The sequence below is a fragment of the Sardina pilchardus genome, chromosome 1 (assembly GCF_963854185.1).
Source record: "Sardina pilchardus chromosome 1, fSarPil1.1, whole genome shotgun sequence".
NCBI lineage: Eukaryota > Metazoa > Chordata > Actinopteri > Clupeiformes > Clupeidae > Sardina > Sardina pilchardus.
Genome location: NC_084994.1, coordinates 16519919 through 16541994, shown reverse-complemented (window position 1 = coordinate 16541994; position 22076 = coordinate 16519919). Strand labels below are relative to the sequence as shown.

At 40.4% G+C, this 22076-nt stretch overlaps 1 protein-coding gene across 2 annotated transcripts in view; it reads left to right on the top strand.

The window, feature by feature from the left end:
* LOC134065829 (erythroid membrane-associated protein-like) overlaps positions 1-22076 on the top strand; it is a 65377-nt gene that overhangs the window by 22825 nt on the left and 20476 nt on the right. The window contains exons 2-4 of one of the 2 annotated variants that reach the window (XM_062520954.1): positions 1769-1945; positions 2604-2684; positions 15732-15824. In XM_062520954.1, the coding sequence (XP_062376938.1) occupies positions 1914-1945; positions 2604-2684; positions 15732-15824 (206 nt within the window). In that variant the 5' untranslated portion in view covers positions 1769-1913. The remainder of the gene's footprint in view (positions 1-1768; positions 1946-2603; positions 2685-15731; positions 15825-22076) is intronic. The other variant, XM_062521037.1, reaches the window with a different exon arrangement.

Genomic DNA, 22076 nt, shown 5'->3' with positions numbered 1-22076 from the left:
CAGGAAGAGCGTTAATCTCGCGATAAAACAAATGACACTGTTAAAATTGTTTTGCATTAACGCGTTAATAACGCAATATTTTTGACAGCACTAGTAATTTCATTACATCCATTTTACTCTCATTATTGTTAAGGTCTTCTAGAATATAACCATATGTGCCACTTTTGCATAGATGTTTTTAGTTAGATGCCAGAGCTAGCAATGCAAATTGGCAGTTAGCTAAGTGAATTTCAGTCTATTAGTTTTTGTTTTTGGACTGTTAGCAGTCCTTTTTGGCAAGTCCCTCCACTTGGTGCCCATGTTGCAACACAGTTTGGGCAGTTAAAGGAATATTTCGGTATTTTACACTTTAAGCCCTTTTTTTAAAGAAATGTTTAGGGGTGTTTTAAGGACAGAATAGTTTAAGCCATGCAGAGAACATTCTAAAGCTGCCAAATTGCAGAAACGGGCTCAATCGTCGAAATGTCGGTGTCAAACAGTCGTTTGCATGCTAGGCAATACAGAAAACGGGTTTAAAGTGTAAAATACTGAAATATTCCTTTAATGGGCAGCTGTTTTGGGTAGATGAAATGTGCAAAGCTTCACCACATCAAAATATTCACATTCACATGTCGACTACTGGTGGCGGAAGGTGTGGGATATGTTTAGATAACTGCCCAATTGCATGCCTGCAGATGGACCTGCTTTTTTTTTTTTTAAAAATAGGATAACATGACTGTTAAGCATTCAATAATGGATATTGAATATTATTATAATATAGTCCTCTGTATCTAAATTATTGGTGTCCATTTCTGATTAATTGTTTTAACTAGTGTCATGCCTGTTCAAACAGTCTTCTTGTAGAAAACTTGTAGCCCAATCACATTACAGAGGCATTAGAAAAATAGATTGTGCAGAGGGAAAACATTCCAGCTAAGCATTCAATAATGAATATTATTATTATATTTGATGTGCAGTAATTATAATTGGGTGGAGATCAGTTATGTGAATACATGGTATGCAACTACTAACATAAAAGCTCTCAGCCTATGTCCATTTTGTGAAAATAGCTCTCAAAGGAAAAAGGTGAGACCCCTGGTTTATCCTAATTCAATGAATTGATCGAGAAGAGAAACCATTTTGTGGAAATTTTGTAGCCTGGCTCTGACTTCCTACGTATTTCTGCTCAGTTTTCATGTCCCTTCAGTATGTCGTCTGGATCTGCAGTATATTCATGGGATTTCTCAACATTAAAATATGCAGGTCCAAACAGCGAACAGAGGGAGTAGCTGAGAACGATGACATTGAGGTCATGTGCTAGTTTGAGCATTTCAAGTCACGAGCAAGCGTTAGCGATTGATTATGGCAGATCTCAGTGGCTCTGGGCAGATCCAATAGTTTTAAACATCAACAGAGTGTCCACATTCAAGGAAGTTCATGCTTGGCAATGGATAGTGGCCAGACTCTGTACATTATGAATGTACGAGAGTGTGGTAGGACCAGGCTAAGGGGAGGCAAACAGACACACAGACGAACAGATTGTCATTAATATTTAGATGTCATGGGTCGTGTCTGTTGGGTTACTCTTTAGATTCTCCTTGGTGTTTGTTGTGCATATCTGTGTGACATAAATACCACCAACATTAATTTCCATGTTACCCCAAGCTTAGCAGTAAACAGCATCATTACTAGGCTTATCTTAAGAAGAAGAAATACATATCCCACTGCTGCTAGGAAACCCTGCATAATGTGAAAGCTACATGTCAATCTATACTTTCCTCCTTTTCAGTACTAGAGGGACTCCTGTACACCACTGCTGTTAGGATAATTGGCCCTGAGGAGAGAGAGGTCACAGTGAGACACTCAGACCAGAGTCCGCAGATCAGAGACAACACCAGTGTCTACAGCACACAGCTGTGGTACAATAAAGACTGATGGCTGCGTCGGCAATCCACTCTGATGGAGGGTGAGTTTTCTGATCCCAGACCCCATCTCCTTCTCCCACTCATTCTTGGTCTGTCCTCAGTCACTGTGCTGTCTGCATGAAGCCACATTCTCCACAGATTACACAAATCTGAAGGTAAGATGCAGAGAACCATCCATGGCCTACTAGTTAGGGTTAGTGAGCAGTTCAATCCCAGACTGGTAGGAATAATGTGGGTGAGTGATTAAACCAACTCTTCCACATCCACATCCACCGGTCATTCCGTGTCAAATCAGATATGGTTGTTGCAGCACCATCTCAAATGTTGCTCAGACCTTTTCTAAATACAGAATCGGTCCCAAAACCAAGACCTGTACAATATTGCTGTTTGTGAAGGCCTAGGGAAGCCGAAACAATAAAGGACGGCAGAGGCAAATGCAATGAAACATCAGCATTGTTGAGATGCATGCACTGTGCTGTGTGCCTGTTGCATATTCAAAAGTCAAAAAGAAAAGAAAGGGTCTGGAGGCATGGGAGCAGCTCCCAATATCTCAGTGTCTTTAGGCCCTACATGGAGCGCTTAAAGGGCACATCATCAGTACATCTGGTCTAACCCATGTAGGGCCACCATGGAAACCGAGCATAGAATAAGTGTCATAGTATGTCCCCCTTTTGTAACAAATGACTTTTGTTTTGGCAGCACTCATGATGATGATGCTGATTCAGCTGTACTCAGTGAGGAGTCCACGTCCAGGGACATCTATTTCTCTCGTACTCACCCGTGAGTTCACCCACCGCAACATAAATCTTTTTAAAAAACTGTTTTATTTTGTTCTGGTCAGTGCACTCTTGAGAATGAGATACATTGAACTAGTTAGTTGTAGAGCTAGTTTGGGTCTAACAAAATCTATTATTTAGAACTAGAAAAGCACTCCAAGAGCACAAACCTCCATCAAGCGAACACATAACCACCTCCTGCATCCAGATCACTGTACAATCTTGATTTCTAGATCCTTGTTTAAGATAATTTTTTGGGCTTTTTATGCCTTTAATTGGACAGGACAGTAGAGAGAATGATACGAAGTGAATGGGAGAGAGAGTTGGGGTGGGATCCGGAAAGGACCACGGGGCGGGAATCGAACCTGGGTTGCCGGCGTGCGGTGCTGGTGCCCCAGCCAGTCGCGCCACGGCTGGGGCCTGATTTCTAGATCTTGACAGCATCTAGTAGACAACTTTGTGATTGATCTAACTAATGTTCCCAAAATCATGTCAGTGGTTCATCAACTCGTAACAGGGTGAACGGCACTTCTGCACTCACTTCGCGGCCCTCTATAACTGCACTATGTAAGTTTACCAGATCGGGTAGTGGATCTATAGTAGGGATGCACCGATCCGATATTTGGATCGGATATCGGCCCCGATATGAACAAAATAGCTGGATCAGGGATCGGAAAAAATGAACAGATCCATGGGCCGATCCGAATTTAATTTAGTTTTTAAAAAAAAGGCTGAGCCATGACGCGCAACCAGCCATTTAGCGCTGCTGTAGCAGACAGCTCACTGCTGCGGGTTAGAGTGCCTCACCTCACTGTGTGCTCTGAGTGTTTAAATTCACGGATGGGATAAATACAGATACCAAATTTATGTCATAGGATCAAAAGAATATCTATACTAACCACCATTTGTCACTGATTAACACTAGAAGCGCCAAGCGCCGGTCATTTGACCGCTGACGCGTATTCCTAGAAGCGCCGTGTGGGTTTGACCTAGATATACCTAGAACTGCCGGGCTGCGGTCATTTGACCGCAGCGATTACAAAAAAAAAAAAATCTTTTCACTCGATTAAATTCCAGGACCCTACGTTCACGACTTTTCCTAAATACGCGTGTTTTGTCACCCAGAATTTTTACATGATCAAAAGCACACCGGTACAAGCTAGTTAGAGCTATTTTGCGCTCACTTATGTGACAACACTATGTTGTCTCGCGTTCGGCCATTTTTGTTCAGGCTGCTATTCTCTTTTCTCACAGCAGATGTCGCAAGGATTTCCTGTCAGTCGGGCATGAGAATAATATTTTACCATAAAACATATCGTTTATGTGCAACATGTATTATATATGTGCTTTATTTTAATAACTATTTTTCATTTACATGGCATAGTCTATGGAGGCGATTTACAGTGGTAAAATGCGAGTTTGTTTTGAAAACGTTGCGACAGGCCTACATGTGTAATTTTCGTCGTAGCCTATTTATGTACGTAGGGCGCGTATGCCTACGTACATTCATAGTTGTACATCTTATCTTCTATTTGTAGGCTATCTTTTAAAGCTCAGACTAATGTATAAGCATTTTCTTACATATTTGCTGGACTGACTGAGTTACGTCAAGTCAAGGACCTATCCTAACGTACTTATTGTATAATGTCAATTGGCGCAGCGTTAACACTCCTGTCTGCAACGCCGGAGACCCGTGTTCACATCTCGGCAGGAGCGAAACGCAAAATCTTATATCGATAGAATTTACTGACCGTTTTTCAACGTCGATGAACAATTATTTTTTGTTAATGGTTTTTAATAACAACCTATCTGAAATAAACGGATGAATCGCAATATGTTTAGGCCTACCATTAACGAAAAATAATTTCGCCAGCCAATCATTTTCTGCCGCCAACTGACAAACTTTGACAAAGCCAGTTAGACTTTTTGCATCTAAAAATAATTATATCATAGTGACACGCGAAAAAATAAACGATAGCCTAGAAACTAGGCCTACATGAGATTTTCCCACTGGACACACCACATCAGTATTGTGCTCGTTGCTACGACACACAGGACTCCCAGTGAGTTGACGACCAATGAAAATGACATGGGGAAAAGCAGCAAACAAAGTAGCCTGATTTTGATCTCACCTTACATAGGCTACTTTCCTAATTCCTACGTAGGGCTACTCAGACTTTTGTTAAATCGTCAGGGCCCGGTTGCACAAACACCAAAACCAAAGATTGATGATATGAACCAAATATTCTGGAACAGATGGATTTACAGCATTGAACGTGATAGGCTATTAGCTAGCCTACTGATGCGACTTCCACCGTTTCCTATCCAGAGATTGCTGCGCTGTTCACAACGCAATGAACGCATGCAGTCTACATTGAAGTGAAACGTGCAGAACGTTGTCCAAAACAATACAATAACATTGTGTGTTGATATCTAATACAATATACACATCTGTAGACATGAAGTGGCAACTAAAGCCATTATCAGTCATGAAAACTGTGGCGGTGAAGCACCCGATTTGGTTCCCCCCCAGTTCGTGTTTCCCCTATAGGTCTTTCTGCAGAAGCTCTAGTCGGCTACCGTAGCTGAAAACCGGAAAACGCAATTCAGTACTAAGAATACGTACGGTAACCTAGCCACAACGCAAGAACTTTAGTATAGTGGCGTAAAGGAAACACGAACTGGGGGGGAACCAAATCGGGTACTTCAGCGGCTGCATTAAGGTTTTGGCTGAGCCAGCTAGCCAGCCAACAACTTCATTAGCCAGCCGTTCTCAAAGCAAATGGCTTCGGGGTCTATACAACACACTATCCATTGCAGCCTATTTGAAACCGATCATCCCCCTCCCCCATACACTCGTCTAGGATACTTAGGCTACAGATATTACCGAGGCATTGAGGAACTGCCTCCCCACCCCCACCCCATCTATCTGTCCCCTGCATAGACTAGGCTGTAAGCTGGCTGTTTAGGCAACCCGTGGAAGAATGCGCAATCATGTTTCATCGCATATGCGCGTTTCAGAATGTTCGAATTCGCCAGCGTGCGTGTAGTTATGTGAATCGAAAAGAATATAAATATAGCCTACTTTATTGATGCCTTGTTCAAGAGAACTTCCGTCAGGAATTGGTTGGGGATCGAACCAGCAACCCTTGGGTGATCAAGCCGAAGCTCTAACCAGTGAGCTACGACTCTGCTTGTTAACTAGGAGAAAATGTGTGTCTCAATGCTGAATCTCAAATTCACATAGAAGTTAGCTTAAATTGTAGAAACAATAGGCCTAGCTTTTTTTTCAGCAGACATCGCAAACATAGCCTACACATTCGCAAAACAGAGAATATCATTCACTCATTATTTTAAATTATGCTACTTCTCACGCCTATGCCTGCTCAGCATAGCTCTCTCTATCTCCCTCCCTCCGATGTAGCTAGACCCTAGATCTTCTCCCTAAATGAATGAAAGTTGTTTTAGAAAGTAGCCACGGTAGCCTGTAAAATGCGGCATGAAATCCTGGCTACTGTGTAATTGAAACCAGACTATTAGGCTCTTTGTTCCAGGTGACCAGGTCCGATCATTTTCGGCAGCGCGAACATAGGCTAGCTACCTATTAAATGAATAGAAGTGAATTTGGGGAGTGAATTAGAACTAGCCACATTCACTTTTAGAGCATTTTAGTTGAAAGTCAAGTTTGCTTAAGGTTTGTTCAAGAACTCTTCCAAAGTTTTTAACAACACAAATCAACACAAATACATTAACAGATAACTCAAACGTGCTGTATGTCATAATGAAACAAACAACCACAGATTATCAACAACACGGTCTGACACGAATGACATGGCTTAGTGCAAACTGAATTTATGACCAAACGATTTCATTCGTGCACGAAGCGCCATCTTGCGATCATTATGTGTAAGTAAAAGCCCCCCAGTCTAAGGACTCAGCGGTCATTTGACCGCCTCGCCGCGCTTTAAGTAGTTCACAACAGCACGGCGCTTCTAGTAGGTCGTCAAAGCGGTCAAATGACCGGGGCGCGGCGCTTCTAGGTATAAGTGGGTCAGAACGGCGCGGCGCTTCTATTAATAGATCTTCATGCGTTTTGTTGCATTTAGGCAACATGTTAAATGTGTAAACAGTCAACACAAAATAGGCTACTCAAACTAAACACATTGTCATTTTCATCTCATATCTGTAGCCTATAAACTGTTCTTGGTATCAAGACATGCAAATGTTCAAATTGGCTGTTAAAAACTTCTCATTTATTAGATAAAACATACAACTTAAACGGACACTGTGTAAGCCTGAGGAAATTTCATTGTGAAATTCTCCCATCTAGCGGTTAGGGATTATATTGCAGTCTATAGAGACTACGGTAGCCATCTCACGTCAAACACATAACTCAAAGATCTGCGACGAGACAAAACTGTTGCAGAGGTGTGAATTAAATTAAATTATCTTTTACTGTCTATGATTAAACGTTGCACATCGTTGCCAGCATTTGCAAGCCGTTGCAAAGCATTCAGGTTGTTGTAGCATAAGGTTCATCTCGTGAATCTACCAAGACAATTTCCCCTTGGGGATCAATAAAGTATCTATCTATCAATGGCCCTAGTTCCAGTCTCCTAGTTTTCTCCTACTTTTCTCTATTGTCGTTGCTTGTGTGTGATGCCAATAAAGCTCACTTTCGGACACGTAAATTATTTCACTTTGCCTGTTAACCGAGCTAAGCACAATAGCTAGCTAGCAGTAGCACAGTACATAGAAAGTTAATGTGAAGGGCTAGTCAGGCTGGCTAGCTAGGTAGCTAAGGACTGTGGTTAAACTTGTTGTTGCAAACTAACCTGAAATAACATAAAATCGAAACTTCCCCATTGTCGTTACTTGTGTGTGATACCAATAAAACACACTTTCAGACACAATAAACCATTTTATTTAGCCTGTTAACCGAGCTAGCTAGCTAACGTTTGCACCAAAGGCGTTAGCAGCTAATGGGTAGGGATGTTCGCTAGCTAAGCTAGCGGTTTTGTACACGCAACCTTACAAGTTGGTTACAGCTCCTCGAGTCACGGTAAAATGTCATGTTTGGTACATAGCTAATTTAGATACACTTATGATGTGGGTGCTTGCGTTTCTTTACGAATCTGCAGTCTTAATTTGTATAGAAATGGCCGTCTTCACGCTGCTTCTCTGTGTAACGTGAAACGCGTTTTCCCCAGCGGTATTAACAGGTAGTGTGTTCCTCTCGGCCGTTCATACACCGGAAAGACATGGAAGTCTTCCGGTAACGTCCCTTTCAATGTAAATGCCAGGAAGTGATTCTTCGGCCAGGAGGACAAGTCAGATCATTGGCATATGTTATTTTACACCAAAGAGGATCTATTTATGAATGAAGACGTTGATTTGAGGTACTAAAACACTTAAAATCCTACATAATGTACCTTTAAAGTACCGTTTACCACCATTCAAACTCCGTGTGAACTAATTAGTATATCGTGGGGAAACTGAGGGACCGTACCACTATGAGGGGTTTCGTGGGTGACACCATTTTGGCAGGGGTGTTTCAATGTATGTCACTGATATGGAATTTTTATCTGCAAAATTGTTTGATGGGAGAAAATTATGCATTTGTTGAGTTTCATGTCAGCTAGTTAGATTTATTATTTAGTAATAACTGTGAACTTGAATTTGAATGCTGTTCCAAGTTGCTGCTGGTGCACAACTGTTTATTTTTTATACTAGTAATATAATCAATAATAATAATAATAATAATAATACATTACCTTTATATCTAAGTGTTATTTTGTTAGATTTTTTCTTAGGAAAGTAATGTTTAGTTAGGGAAATAATGTTTAAGTCAAGCCTGATGCCTTAAGTCTTTTCCACATGGTGAGATATACAGTTTATTAATTAACAATGGTATCGGATCGGTATCGGATATCGACCGATACGAAGCCCAGGCATCGGTATCGGTATTGAGACTGAAAAAGTCGGATCGGTGCATTCCTAATCTATAGTACAATGGAATGAGGCATAAGAAACTACAGAATTGACTTGCTTCAATGTCTCAATAAATCATACTTTCAGAAAATCATCGAACATAGTCTACCTTGCCTGTGACAGGTCACAATACAACCGAAGTACCAAAGTCCAAAGTAAAAGCGTTCAAATTATGCATGAGGCTGAAATATTAAGTCTCATTCAAAATGAGAACAACAGGGAAATGTAAATGTGATGTATGACTTAAAATGAATTCAACTTCTTATTCAATTGATTTAAAGTTTAATGTAATTCAAAATTCAAATGACATTGATTTAAACTTTAAATTAGATTACATTTAACAATCGTTGATAGATTTAAATTTGATACTTGGTGATATGACTTACATGACAAGATTTTACTTTGTAATTTACTTTATATTTAATTATTGTTACTTTGACCCTTCATAGAAGTGCTCCTTTAAGAAACCTTCACTCGGCCCCGGCAGTGGCGCAACTGGCTGGGGCACCTGCACCGTACGCCGGCGACCCGGGTTCGATTCCCGCCCCGTGGTCCTTTCCGGATCCCACCCCGACTCTCTCTCCCACTCACTTCCTGTCATTCTCTCTACTGTCCTGTCCAATTAAAGGCATAAAAAGCCCAAAAAAATAATCTTTAAAAAAAAAAAAAAAAAAAGAAACCTTCACTCGACCCGGCTCAAGTTGAGAACTACCGTCCTGTTTCTCTACTGCCTTTACTATCCAAAGGTATAGAGTGAGCAGTTTCTAATTACATTAAACTTTAAATCAATTGAATAAGAAGTTGAATTAATTTGAAGTCATACATCACATTTACATTTCCCTGTTGTTCTCATTTTGAAAGAGACTTAATATTTCAGCCTCATGCAATTCCGTGCGCCACCATTTAAATTAACGCCTTTACTTCAGACTTTGGACTTTGGTACTTCGGTTGTACTGTCACCTGTCAATCATGCTATGTCCCCCGCCCCCCCGCCCATCCACTGAATCTGAGTAGATTTAAATTTGATACTTGGTCATATGACTTACATAACATTTTACTTTGTAATTTACTTTATATTTAATTATTGTTACTTTGACCCTTCATACACTTCACCGTTTTTTCATATTAAACTATGTTATTCCCTTAACTAAGATGAGTTGATACATACCTCTCATGTCTCAATGCGGGCACTCACTGGCTCTGGCGCGCGGCGCAACTTTTATCACGAGCGTCCAGCTGCAGCCTGCACTGTCAGGCCCCTCCTGCACTCTCAGGACCTGCACTGTCAGGACCGGAAAGCAAGCGTAGTCACGTGCTGTCACGTGACGGGAAGTAAGCGTAGTGTCAGCCCCAAACGAGGAAGTAGTTTTTCAAAGATCGTTGATAAGAATGTAGCACAAATTAGCAAGTGCATTGTCGGTACGCGATCGGATATGCACATGCACAGTTGATACTACGCACCGCAGAGGGAGTTTCATTCATTCAAAGTTCATTACGTAGAAGAAAACGTGACAATGTTTTGTGAAAATATGCGTATATTTAATACCAGTATCGTGAGTCATGTAACTACTTGCTTTAACTATTTCTCAGCATATTTTACCTAACAAGAACCGTCTGTGCCAGTGTTAACTCCCTCTTTCCTTCACAACAGCAGCTGGTGAATAACTGCACGGTGGTTTCGATCAATTTCAATTTAATGTCGCTTATAGAGCGCCAATACATTACACATGTCTCAAGGCGCTTTACAGAGTGTTAGACATTCAAAGAGAGCCCATGAGTAACAGGGGCAAGGAAAAATTCCCTGGAATTGGAGATACATATAGGAAGAAGCCTCAGACAGATCCACGACTCAAGGGCCCAACCCATCTGCCTTGGGTCAGTTACAGTACAGTCATTTGTAGTTTGAAAGTTACAATGACAATCAAAGTTCAAATAGTCCAGTGTAGGGAATAAATTGTCCATTAGTAATCCATTAGTTATTTCGGAAAGTGATGGGTCGCTGGGATGCATGGGCCAAAGATTCGGGCAGGGAACCACAGCAGGCGATGGTAGGGCAGTCATAGGGATGGCGAAGGCAATGGCGATGGTAGGGCAGTCAGAGGGATGTGACTTCAGGTGTGATGAGGGACAGGCACAGGGATGGTTGATGGCTGGTAATGGTTTACCTCACAGATGATGATAGGGGAAAGGGAAGAGAAATAGAGTGTGTTAGTATTACTGTAAGTCATATTAAGTATTAATAAGTATATCAATGGTGATATAAATGGTTATACTATAGAGGGTTTACAAAACGCTTTTACACACCTCTTTTGTGGGGACAGGTGCGTAGGAATAGGTTACCCAGTTAAACCCGAAGAGAGAATCCCGCACATCGTCCATCACGCATGCAAACATCCACCCACCCACCACGCACGCAACATCCACCCACCCACAATGCCCCCCCCCCCCCCCCCCAGGCGAACCCACACACCACCTCTGAACCGCACGTCAGAGCAGCATGAGCATGGCCAGCCAGAGTCCGCCCACAGGCGGCGCCACCCATCCGCAGACAACCCCCCCACCACCAGTGGCAGGTTCAAACACACCCGGCTCCGCCGGAAAATAAATGAGCGTATTAGAGCCTTTCGTGCAAGTAGCCCATTCAAGACTCATACTGCATTCAAATTTGTTTGACAAATAAACACTTTTTTGCCTTTACTTTGTTCATTGCAATGCAGTAAAAAATATTATAGAGAATCATCATCTGTGCACGTCATGTGTGCTACCACGCAAACAAGTCAGGTCAGATCAGCTAGTGTCACAAACAGTGTTGCCACAGTTACTTTGAACAAGTAATCCGATTACTGATTACTGATTACTGACTACTCCTTTTAAAAGTAACTAAGTTACTTTACTGATTACTTGATTCTAACAGTAACTAAGTTAGATTACTTAGTTACTTTTTAAACTAAGCTCCCCGCCGCCTCAACATAAAAATGGCAACCGGTTTTGCCAATACTCACTTTATTGGAAGTGCATTTTAACAGTAACATCAATATAGACATCACAACCTGCAAAAAGTAATTTCAGGGAGGTATCTAAAAATACTTTTACCTACTGAGATACTGAAATAGCTTATGAATATGCTTGTTCAATAATGTCTAGTCAGTATACTAAATAAGGAAGGCCTATAGATAGAAATTGTGGTAATAAAATATGAAGATTTTGGTAGTTTGGGCTTTTCGTGTATCCTTCTACTGCAGCCATTTAGAATATGCCAATGAAATTACACTTGTTAAACTCACCTCGACAAGTCTTTTACAATCATTTAATCCACCATGGGAGATGCTAATGCATTGTGCAAGACTATCATTATTTCGTGAGACAAGGGTACACTTTCGTGTAGTCTGGTGTTAGATGCGGTCTAAATGTTACTTTTTTTGGGGCACTGACTGACGCTACTGAACTGATTAATTTAGTTCAGGAGAAAAGAGATAAAAGCCCGCCTACACCGAAAACGTATCGATTGATATAGCTATACAGCCCAGTCACGGTGCTCTGTTTTGGATGCGCGTCGGGCACACACAGCACCCTCGCTCTCTCTCTCTCTCCCTTTCCATTGCGTGCGTCAGGGAGCCGATATGCGAACTCGGGATGTTTAGCTAGATAGGCCTAGGACTTTGTCACCAACACAGAGTGTACAACGTACCTTAATGTTGTCATGTGTAGATGACTCAAACTCAAAATATGCCTACTGATTGTATTTTCATCTAGGAAACGCGCCTTACGTTTGTGTCGCTACGTGGAGCCTACTGCCTACACATGAGTTGTCCTCATGCTGAAAACTTGAGCATAGCCTACACGACGAGAAGAAAGCAAAATGAAAATGACAAAAATAGTAGCGCACAGAGACTTGGATGAGTAACTTTAAAGGGATAGTTCGGATTTTAAGACACGAAGTTGTATGGGTTCCCTGTCAGCAACGTAGTGCATCAGCACTGACTTACCCCCGACAGCGTCCTGTGAGCCGAGATCCAGCCGGTTTTTGATCGTTTTTGATGCCGGACTATTTTCTTCAGCAAGTTTCTGGGGTCACGAAAGTAAAGTGTTTTTCTTCTCAAAACCATATGCGTTCAACAGAGTGATACATTTGCACCACAAAAACGTTGTCCAGCTGTCAGTAGCGCGCAGTGATAGGAATCGCGAAAAATAAGTAAGTGACAGTGTTGGGGAGTAACGGAATACATGTACCGGCGTTACGTATTTAGAATACAAATTATGAGTAACTGTATTCCGTTACAGTTACAACTTAAACAGTTGGTATTTAGAATACAGTTACATTGTTGAAATCAATGGATTACATGAGGATACTTCACTGTTTCGAAGTTTATTCACTCTCTAAATAAATTAAGGCAACTCCATGCATTTCCCGGAAAGAAATCTAGATGAAATTGTTTCCATGTTTAAATCCAAGCCCCGTCGTCAGAACGCAGCCAGCGCGCATTATGGACGCGCTATCGGAGATAACTGACAGCAAATTTGGAGTAAAGTAAGTAAGTGTTAGTAACTCCTACTCACCGACCGTTGTTCTTGATGTCTGTTCAAAAGATATTTCCCAAGTAGGCCTATTAATTGCTTACTTCGGCCAATCGGTTATACAGTCTAGCTATCAATAAACATGGTTACGTGTTGATTTAGACCTACGATGAAACCCATTTTAATAGGCACTGCATTCATTCTGAGGTTTTCATTCCAACTTAAAACAGCGTATGGGTTATTTATTTGTAAGTAGATCTAGGCTATATCTAAGTTTTTTAATAAATTATGGTGCAGCCTATGAAAGTGTATTATTCTTGCGAGTAGCATAGCCTATTTTAACGTGCGGTTTTTGATTGTCATTTAGCGATCACGTTCATTTTTGAGAGCACGGTTATGTAGTAGGCTATAGTGTTAACATTTCCAGGTAGCCTAATTTGCGTCCCACCGGTCATATATCTGCACCCCTCATTTTTACTGAGTTGATGCCACCTAAAATCTCACACACCTTATCATTTCTGGCTATTACGTCCCTGTTCCAACTTGAAGAAGCATCTTCTATTACTACTATAAAACTTGTATAGTTTTATAGTTTTATCAGGTGACTTAGTTGAATTCATATTCTCATACAGTACGTGGGCCGCATTCAGCCATTTGGAACAGAAGAACACACCACAATAGGCCTAAACTGGATTTGATGGGCGCATTCCTACACTAATAAAATGCAATTCAATGCGGAAGTATTCCAAGTATTCAGAATACGTTACTCAGATTGAGTAACGTAACGGAATACGTTACAAATTACCTTTTTGGGCATGTATTTTGTATTCTGTAACGGAATACGTTTTGAAAGTATCCTTCCCAACACTGGTAAGTGATAACGAGGTTTGAATTTTTCCTGGACAACGTTTTTGTGGTGCAAATATATCACTCTGTTGAACGCATATGGTTTTGAGAAGAAAAACACTTTACTTTCGTGACCCCAGAAACTTGCCGGACTACTTTCTTCAGCATCAAAAACGATCTAAAACCGGCTGGATCTCGGCTCACAGGACGCTGTCGGGGGTAAGTCAGTGCTGATGCACTACGTTGCTGACAGGGAACCCATACAACTTCGTGTCTTAAAATCCGAACTATCCCTTTAATCCGATTACTGGTTTGGAAATAGTAGCATGTTAGATTACTCGTTACCGAAAAAAGTGGTCAAAATACAGTAACGCCTTACTAAGTAAAGCGTTACTGGCATCACTGCTGTTGTGTGTTCAAAAGTAAAATAAAAAAAGAAAGGGTTTCGAGGCACAATGGGAGCAGCTCAGAGTTCTCAACGGGCCGGGTCGGCTCAACAAACCCGACGGGACCCGCGGGTTCGGGTCGAAAATATTAAGCAGATGACTCGGGTCGGGTCGGTCCTCGGGCTTAATATTTTCCGCTTAGTGAAAAAAAACCCAAAAAAACATTTATTAATCATCGCTGCTGTTTATCGCGAATCATCATGAATTTCTCTATGGGGATCAATAAAGTAGCCTATCTATCTATCGTAAAGAAAGTCTGGCTGCTGCATGCAACGTGCATGCAATCATGGAGCGGGGGCAGACGTGACGCTACTGTGTTAGGAGATGGAAGGACAGAGCTTGCAGCAGCTCTGCCATGTGTTGCACCAACATTTATGAGTTCCTGTGCAAGTTCTAAGAAGCCGTCTCCTTGAACAAAATAAAATGGCAGTAGATTGTTGCTAGGCTATACGTCTTCTTGAATAGCCACAACTCATTGCCATTGTAGTGAGCGTGTATGAAGCGGTTATTGAAATATCATGCTCTGTGGATGATTCTGCCTTTTTTATAGCAAGAACAGTACGTTTTCCCATTTATATCATGTTTCTATTGTGGAAAATATCGTTTCACTAGGTTTTTACGTGGGTTAGGTAGGCCACTGCACATATTTGTGCCCTTAACGACCGTCCGTCTCCATAGGATAATATGAGAAAACTCGACCGCCGGCGTCGGGCCGGGTTCGGGTAGATAATTCATATTTATGTGTCGGGTTACAACGGGCTTTGAAAGCCACAGGCCAGGTCGGGTCGGGTTGTAATTTTCAGGCCCGTTGAGAACTCTAGAGCAGCTCCCAATGGGTCTGAGGTCCTCAGGTTCTACATTGAGTGCATAAGAACACATTATCATCTGGGCCATCTGGGCTATCCCATGTAGGGTCACTATGGAAACCAAGGATGACATAAGCTGGGACCCAGCTGGCAATGGCAGTCCTTCAATATTCTGTACATGTTGGCCATTTGTCATTCCTGTTAATTTCTCTGCATTGAATTGGCTATTCTCTCCAATAACATAAAAGGAACAAAGAAAGGGAAATAAAAAATCTCAGATCCAGTTCTTTGTGATGGCAATATTCTTACTAAATTAACAGTGATGTGGTAGAAAATCTTCTACTGTGATATTAGTATTTGAATGGTGTATCTTCCGATTATCTGCCCACATCCTACCCCCCCCCCCCCCCCCCCCTCCAATGTAACAAATTACTTTTGTTTTGGCAGCACTCATGATGATGATGCTGATTCAGCTGTTTTTAGTGAGGAGTCTGAGCCCAGACACATCACTTTCTCTCGTACTTTCTCTCGTGCTCACTGGTAAGTTCAAACCTGTCACTGCAAGATATCTCCAAAAAATGTTTTTTTTATTTTGTTCTGGTCAGTGTGCTCTTGGAATGAAATACCACTGAGATAATTATAGAGCTTCAAAGAACAATTTGACTGAAAAAACGACTCAAACTTTGGGTCTAACAAAATCTATGATTTAAATAATATTGTATTGTTCATGAGGACAATGTTGATTTTTAGATTTTGACTGCATCTTGCAGACAACTTCATGATGGCTCTATAAAGTTCCATTTCAACTTTAGCTTCAACAGTCTTAGTATTTCTTAAATATTATGAAAATGGGATGGCCCGTCATTGTGGTCTGAAATAAGACTTTAGGAATATGTTTACATACACTGCATTTATTTTCTATTTTGCATCATGGTATTTTCACATATCTTGTTGGCTAGCAAACCTGTCCTATTAAAACATATTCTGTTAGGTAGCTTTTAAATTGTGCTATGATAATGGTGAAACGGGATGATTTTACTTAAAGGTTGGGTACGGAATTCGCAAAACGGCCGGCAGATTTTGAATACATACAACCTCAAGTCGTATGCACCAACCTCCATGCACCAACGAAAATTATGCGCGAGAGCGAGCGAGCCAGGCTAAATGAAATGCCAGCCTGGCGTCTACAGCACTATGAGCTCTAGTCTCCATACAATCGCCCACATCAACTTCCCCAATTACATTCTTTATTCACCTCCAAAGGGTTGTAGGTAATAGTTCCACAAATCAGACAAGGTAGATGATTTTATAGCCTACATTATGGTAAAAGCACCTTAGTCTACCAGCCCTTTCGTTCGGAAATTCTAAAACAACGATGCATTTTAATACACCAAAATAACATTTGATATAGGTTACCTTACATCTTTCAGTAGCCATAGGTGTGTATATTTGAACAGAATCTGGTTTGGTTCTTACCAGGGCGTTTATCTTCTGAAATATCCGAGTTTAGTGCTGGCCCGCTGGTTCGCCTATTCCACTGTAGCTCCAAGCGGTTAAGTTTCGATTTCATGTTTACAACACTCTTCGAGTCACGGTAAAATGTAATTTTTGCTACACTTATTTATTGCGTGGGTGATTGAGTTTCCGTAGGTATCCGCTGCCTTAGTATGTATAGAAATGAAGTGACACATACAATTTGAGGGGAACATTATGGGACGTGTAGCAGGCCTAGTTACTTTCGTTTCAGCACTGACTCGCGGTCAACAGCTTTCGTGCTATGTGCACGAACGGGTCGCGCGTGCGGGGGGGAGGGGGAGGGGGAGGGGGAGGGGGAGGGGGAGGGGGAGGAGGAAGAGGAAGAGGAAGAGGAAGACCGTTAGATTGACAAATGAGCTGTGAAATGATGGTATGGGGTTTAGAATTCTATTGGCTGGAGTTTTTCGAGCCCTGCCCGTTCCGCAGATGATTGACATGTTTAATTTCCATTTCAGTACTTCCAACTCAGTGGCTGTAAGTGGGTTAGGAATAGGATTTCAAGTGATTTTGCAAAAATGACCAAAAAAGCTAATTCCATACCCTACCTTTAAATCGACAACAATTACTACAGTCCCCTCCAAAAGTATTGGAATACATGCTAAAGTTGGCAATTTAAAATCATCTTTTGGAAATTGATCTTAATGTCTTAAATTAAAAAAATGAGGAACTATTCAACCTTTAAGGACATCAATTTTCTCTGTGAATGAATTATGTATTGTAAATAAATAAATACAGAGGTCCTAAAAATTGGAACGCCTATGTTAACCTATGTGTTCAAATTCCAATATACAGTGTGGAGCACATGTATTTGATACCATGCTAAAATAGGAATATAAAATCATCATTTGACAATTGATCTTAATGTCTTAATTCAAAAAATGAGTAAAAATCTAACCGCCAAGGACACCAATTTTCTTTGTGATTTCTGGTGCTTTTTCCAGTAGGTCTATTACCCTGTTTGATTTGCATTGAGCTCAATGAGCATCAAACAGGCTAATAGGCCTACTGGAAAAAGCACCATGCCAATCTCTAACTATGGTGAAGGGTATGTGATGATGTGGGGCTATTTTAATTCCAAAGGCCAAGGGAACTTTATCAGGATGCATAATATCCTGGATCCATGACATAGCTGGCCTTAAAAAATAAAAATCTTTCCCTTCCCTATGTTAACCCTGCAGTATGTGTTAAATTCCCTACATAGGGGTTCAAATACTTCCTTCCCCCTAGCATTTAGGAAGAACATTTATTTATTTACGATACATTCTTCAATCACAAAGCAAATTGGTGTACCTAGCGGTTTTATTTTTACTCATGTTTTGAATTAAGACATTAAGATCAATTGTCAAATGATGATTTTCTATTCCTCTTTTTAGGCAACTTTAGCATGGTATCAAATACATTTTCTCCTCACTGACTGCGTTTAGATGCACTTTAGTATTCCGGTTATGAGACTTATCCCGATTTTGATCATATTCAGGATATGGTGTTTACATGAACACAGAGAAACCCGGTTATTAATATCCCTGTTTACATGACGAATAACAGTATTACTAAAGTGCTACTAAAGTAGTACTAAAGTAGTACTAAGGTGCATGTAAACGCAGTCACTGTAAGCTAGCAGATTTGTATTTGTTTTATTTTTTAAATGCCAGTTATTTTATGTATCCAGGACACTATGCACCCTGATAATGTCCCCTTGGCCTTAAGAATTAAAATAACCCCACATCAACACATACCCTTCATCATACCGATAGATTGTAATATTTTTTTTTTCTTCAGTTAGCCTATTAGCTGGTTCCATCCTCATTGAGCTCAATGCAATTCAAACCATTTATTTACGATACATTATTCATTCAAAAAGAAAATTGGTGTCCTTATATTTCCCCATTTTTTTTTTATTTTTTATTTATTGAAGGCACTAAGATCAATTTTCAAAAGATGATTTTATATGGTCAACTTTAGCATGTGTTCCAATATGTCCCATAAATTAGTCCAAGTCAGTTAGGAGGAGATCAGTAATCAGTCGTGTCAGGGGTGTTTGGTTGCATGGAATGCGCTGTGTGCCTGTTGCATGTCTCCGTGTCGAAATGAGGGGAAAAAAGAGTCTCTTGCGGCTCCCCACATAGTCCATGGGCCAGAGCAGAAGTTGGTCTCACCAAAGGTGGCAAAATCTAGCAATGATTTTCTTAATCCTCTATGTCTGAGAGATATGTTTTGGTATGATAACCTTTTCTAAGTGGTAGCTTAGTTGTATTTTTACTGGCTTTTATACCCATACCCAGTACAATTCACAATACACGCCTATGTGTAGGTATAGGTGTATACAAGTGTGTGGGATGATGGGATATGTCTTAATCCATGTTATATCACATGTACAGTACCCTCCAGAATTATTGGCACCCTTGGTAAAAGTTGACTAAAAATAGGTCTAAAAAATAATCTTTAGGTGATTTATTGTAATCCCACAATGAAAACAATGAGGAAAAATATACCCTGCAAGGCCAGCAAATTTATTTTGAGAAAAAAGGAAAATCTCATAAAGAAATAAATATTTTTAACAAAAACACATTGCTCACAATTATTGGCACCCCTGAAACATATTATGTACAAACTTTAACAGGAGCATTTTCCTATGTAAATGCAACTTTTTAAAGTAAATCAGAGTGTCCGTGAACTTTCAGAAGTAGTTCATGACGTTCTTTTTCACTATGGTATGAAAATGACGTCACTCAGAGGCTAAATCCTCTAGTCATTTTTCATCATTGGAGAGACAAGAGAATACACTAAATTGAAATGAAAAGAAAGTGTGTTAACATTTGTAAGTAAGAGAATGTCAATGAAAACTAGGTATTTTGTTGAAAATGCCTATATTTCCAGTTAAAATGATGATTAAAAGGTTCTAATCATCTGGAAATGTGGCAAACATGCTTGGACAAAGACCCATGGCTATTTTGCCCCCACGTACAGTACAGAGGATGGTATGATAGGCAAAAAATTCCATAAGAACCACTGTTGCGAGTTACAGACAAAGCTATCATCTTGGGGTCACCAAGTCCCCCACAAAAATCTTCAAAAGTGACCTCACTGCTAATAGATTAATTAGACAGCATGTCAGGTTAACGCCAGTAGAGTCATTTAATGAACAATGTAAATGGCAGGAGTTACTGAATGGTACCATGACATGTCTGGGAGTGTGGTCTATTGCCAGATGAAAGGAAAATTGTGCTCTTTTGCTAAACACACTTATGGTGTCTTTGGCATACATAGAAGAATGACTATACTAAAAAGAATCACATGCCTAATCAGAATTATGGTGGAGGGGCTGTGCTATTGTGGGGCTGTTTTAATTCCCAAAGGCTTTGGGAACCTAATTAAGGTGCATGGTATCATCAACACCAAGAAAAACCTGAACATTTTCAAAGGAAATCAAACAATCTCTGCCAAGGCCCTAAAAGTTGGTCATGATTGGATCATTCATCAGGTCAATGAACCAAAACAAATGTCCAGATCAAAACAAATATGGTTTACTGAACACAAAATCAAGCTTCAGACATTGCCATTGCAGTCCCCTGATCTAAACTCCATAGAAAAACAGTGGGATGAGTCAAAGAGGAGAATGCACAAGTGTGGACCTAGCAATCTGGATCTGGGGAGGTTTTGTAAAGATGAATGGTCTTAAATCCCTTACTTTGTATTCTCAATCTTTATGGGGTGTCAGAGAAGAATATTACACGCTGTTTTATTGACAAAGGGAGGTTTAAGAAGGTATTACAAGTAGGGGTGCCAATAATTGTGAGTGACGTGTTTTTGTTAAACATATTTATTTCTTTATGAGATTTTCCTTTTTCTCAGAATAAATTTGCTTCCCTTGCAGGGTGTATTTTTCCTCATTGTTTTCATTGTGGGAGTACAATAAATCACCTGAAGATTATTTTTTATACCTATTTTTAGTCAACTTTTACCAAGGGTGCCAATAATTCTGGAGGGTACTGTAGATGCCATAGGCTTTTAGAAAGTATATAGTTTAGATGGATTATATAGCTTTTCATGAATCACATAGGCTAAAATGTATCCGTCGTACACTTTTTCACCTACATAATATAGGATTAGATAGAGGCAAAGGACTGAAAGTGGGTGGGTCAAATCCCAACTCTTGCTATATCACATCTAGAGTATGGGCTTTTAGAAAATGTATGGGTTAGATAGCTGAATACACTTTACACAGCTACTTTAGACCCATAACCATAGCTGTCCATTGAAAATCAATGCATTTCAATGTAATGCAAAATACATTACAGCTAGGGTATAGTGATATGGAGGAAGTTAGGAGATATCTCAATGCACATTTTTATCACATCTAGAGTATATAGACTTCTCAGAAAAATATATTTTAGGGTAATTAACCTGTTTTCTTTAATGATACCAGAATTATAATGATTGGATATGCCATGATATTGCAATTCATGTAGATCCTACATAACTATTGGGTCTAAATTCAGTTTTTTATTTGCGTTATGGCTCAGATGTGTGAGAATGAGTAAGGATATGACCAATGACTAGGCTACTACTGAAAGACTAGACATAATAACCCAACCGGCCCAAGTAAGGTCCTAACATCATTATCAAGCAATGATGCCTGCTGTAAACTGTAAAAATAGGCTACTAGCCTACCATACTTCAGTTGGTAAGTGAATATATTTGAATTTGGAATTTACAGTGGCAGAATACTGATGATGAACAGTCAAATCCACAGTCAGATCCACAGCTCAAGCCACAGTATTGCACTCTCACTCTCTTTCTCTCTTCCTCACATATACTCACACATACTTTATATACACAAACAAATTCTCTCCTTCACACACACACACGCACACGCACACGCACACACACACACACACACACACACACACACACACACACACACACACACTCTCTCTCTCTTACACAGTCCTGGCCTGGACCATTTCGTAACACACAGACACACACAAAACACACTTCACATACAGTATTCCCTCTGTCTCTCTCTCTTTCTCTCTCTCTCTCACACACACACACTGTTGCTGAGTAAGAAAAGGCCTCATTTCAGCACATCATTGATTCCCTGTTGCTTTCAGGTTGCAGATTGTTGTACTGTACATCCTAGAATAGAGACGACATAGAGAGAGGGAGAGAGAGAGAGGGAATATGTGAAGTGTGTTTTGTGTGTGTGTGTCGTGTGTGTGTGTGTGTGAGTGAGTGAGTATGTGTGCGCGTGTG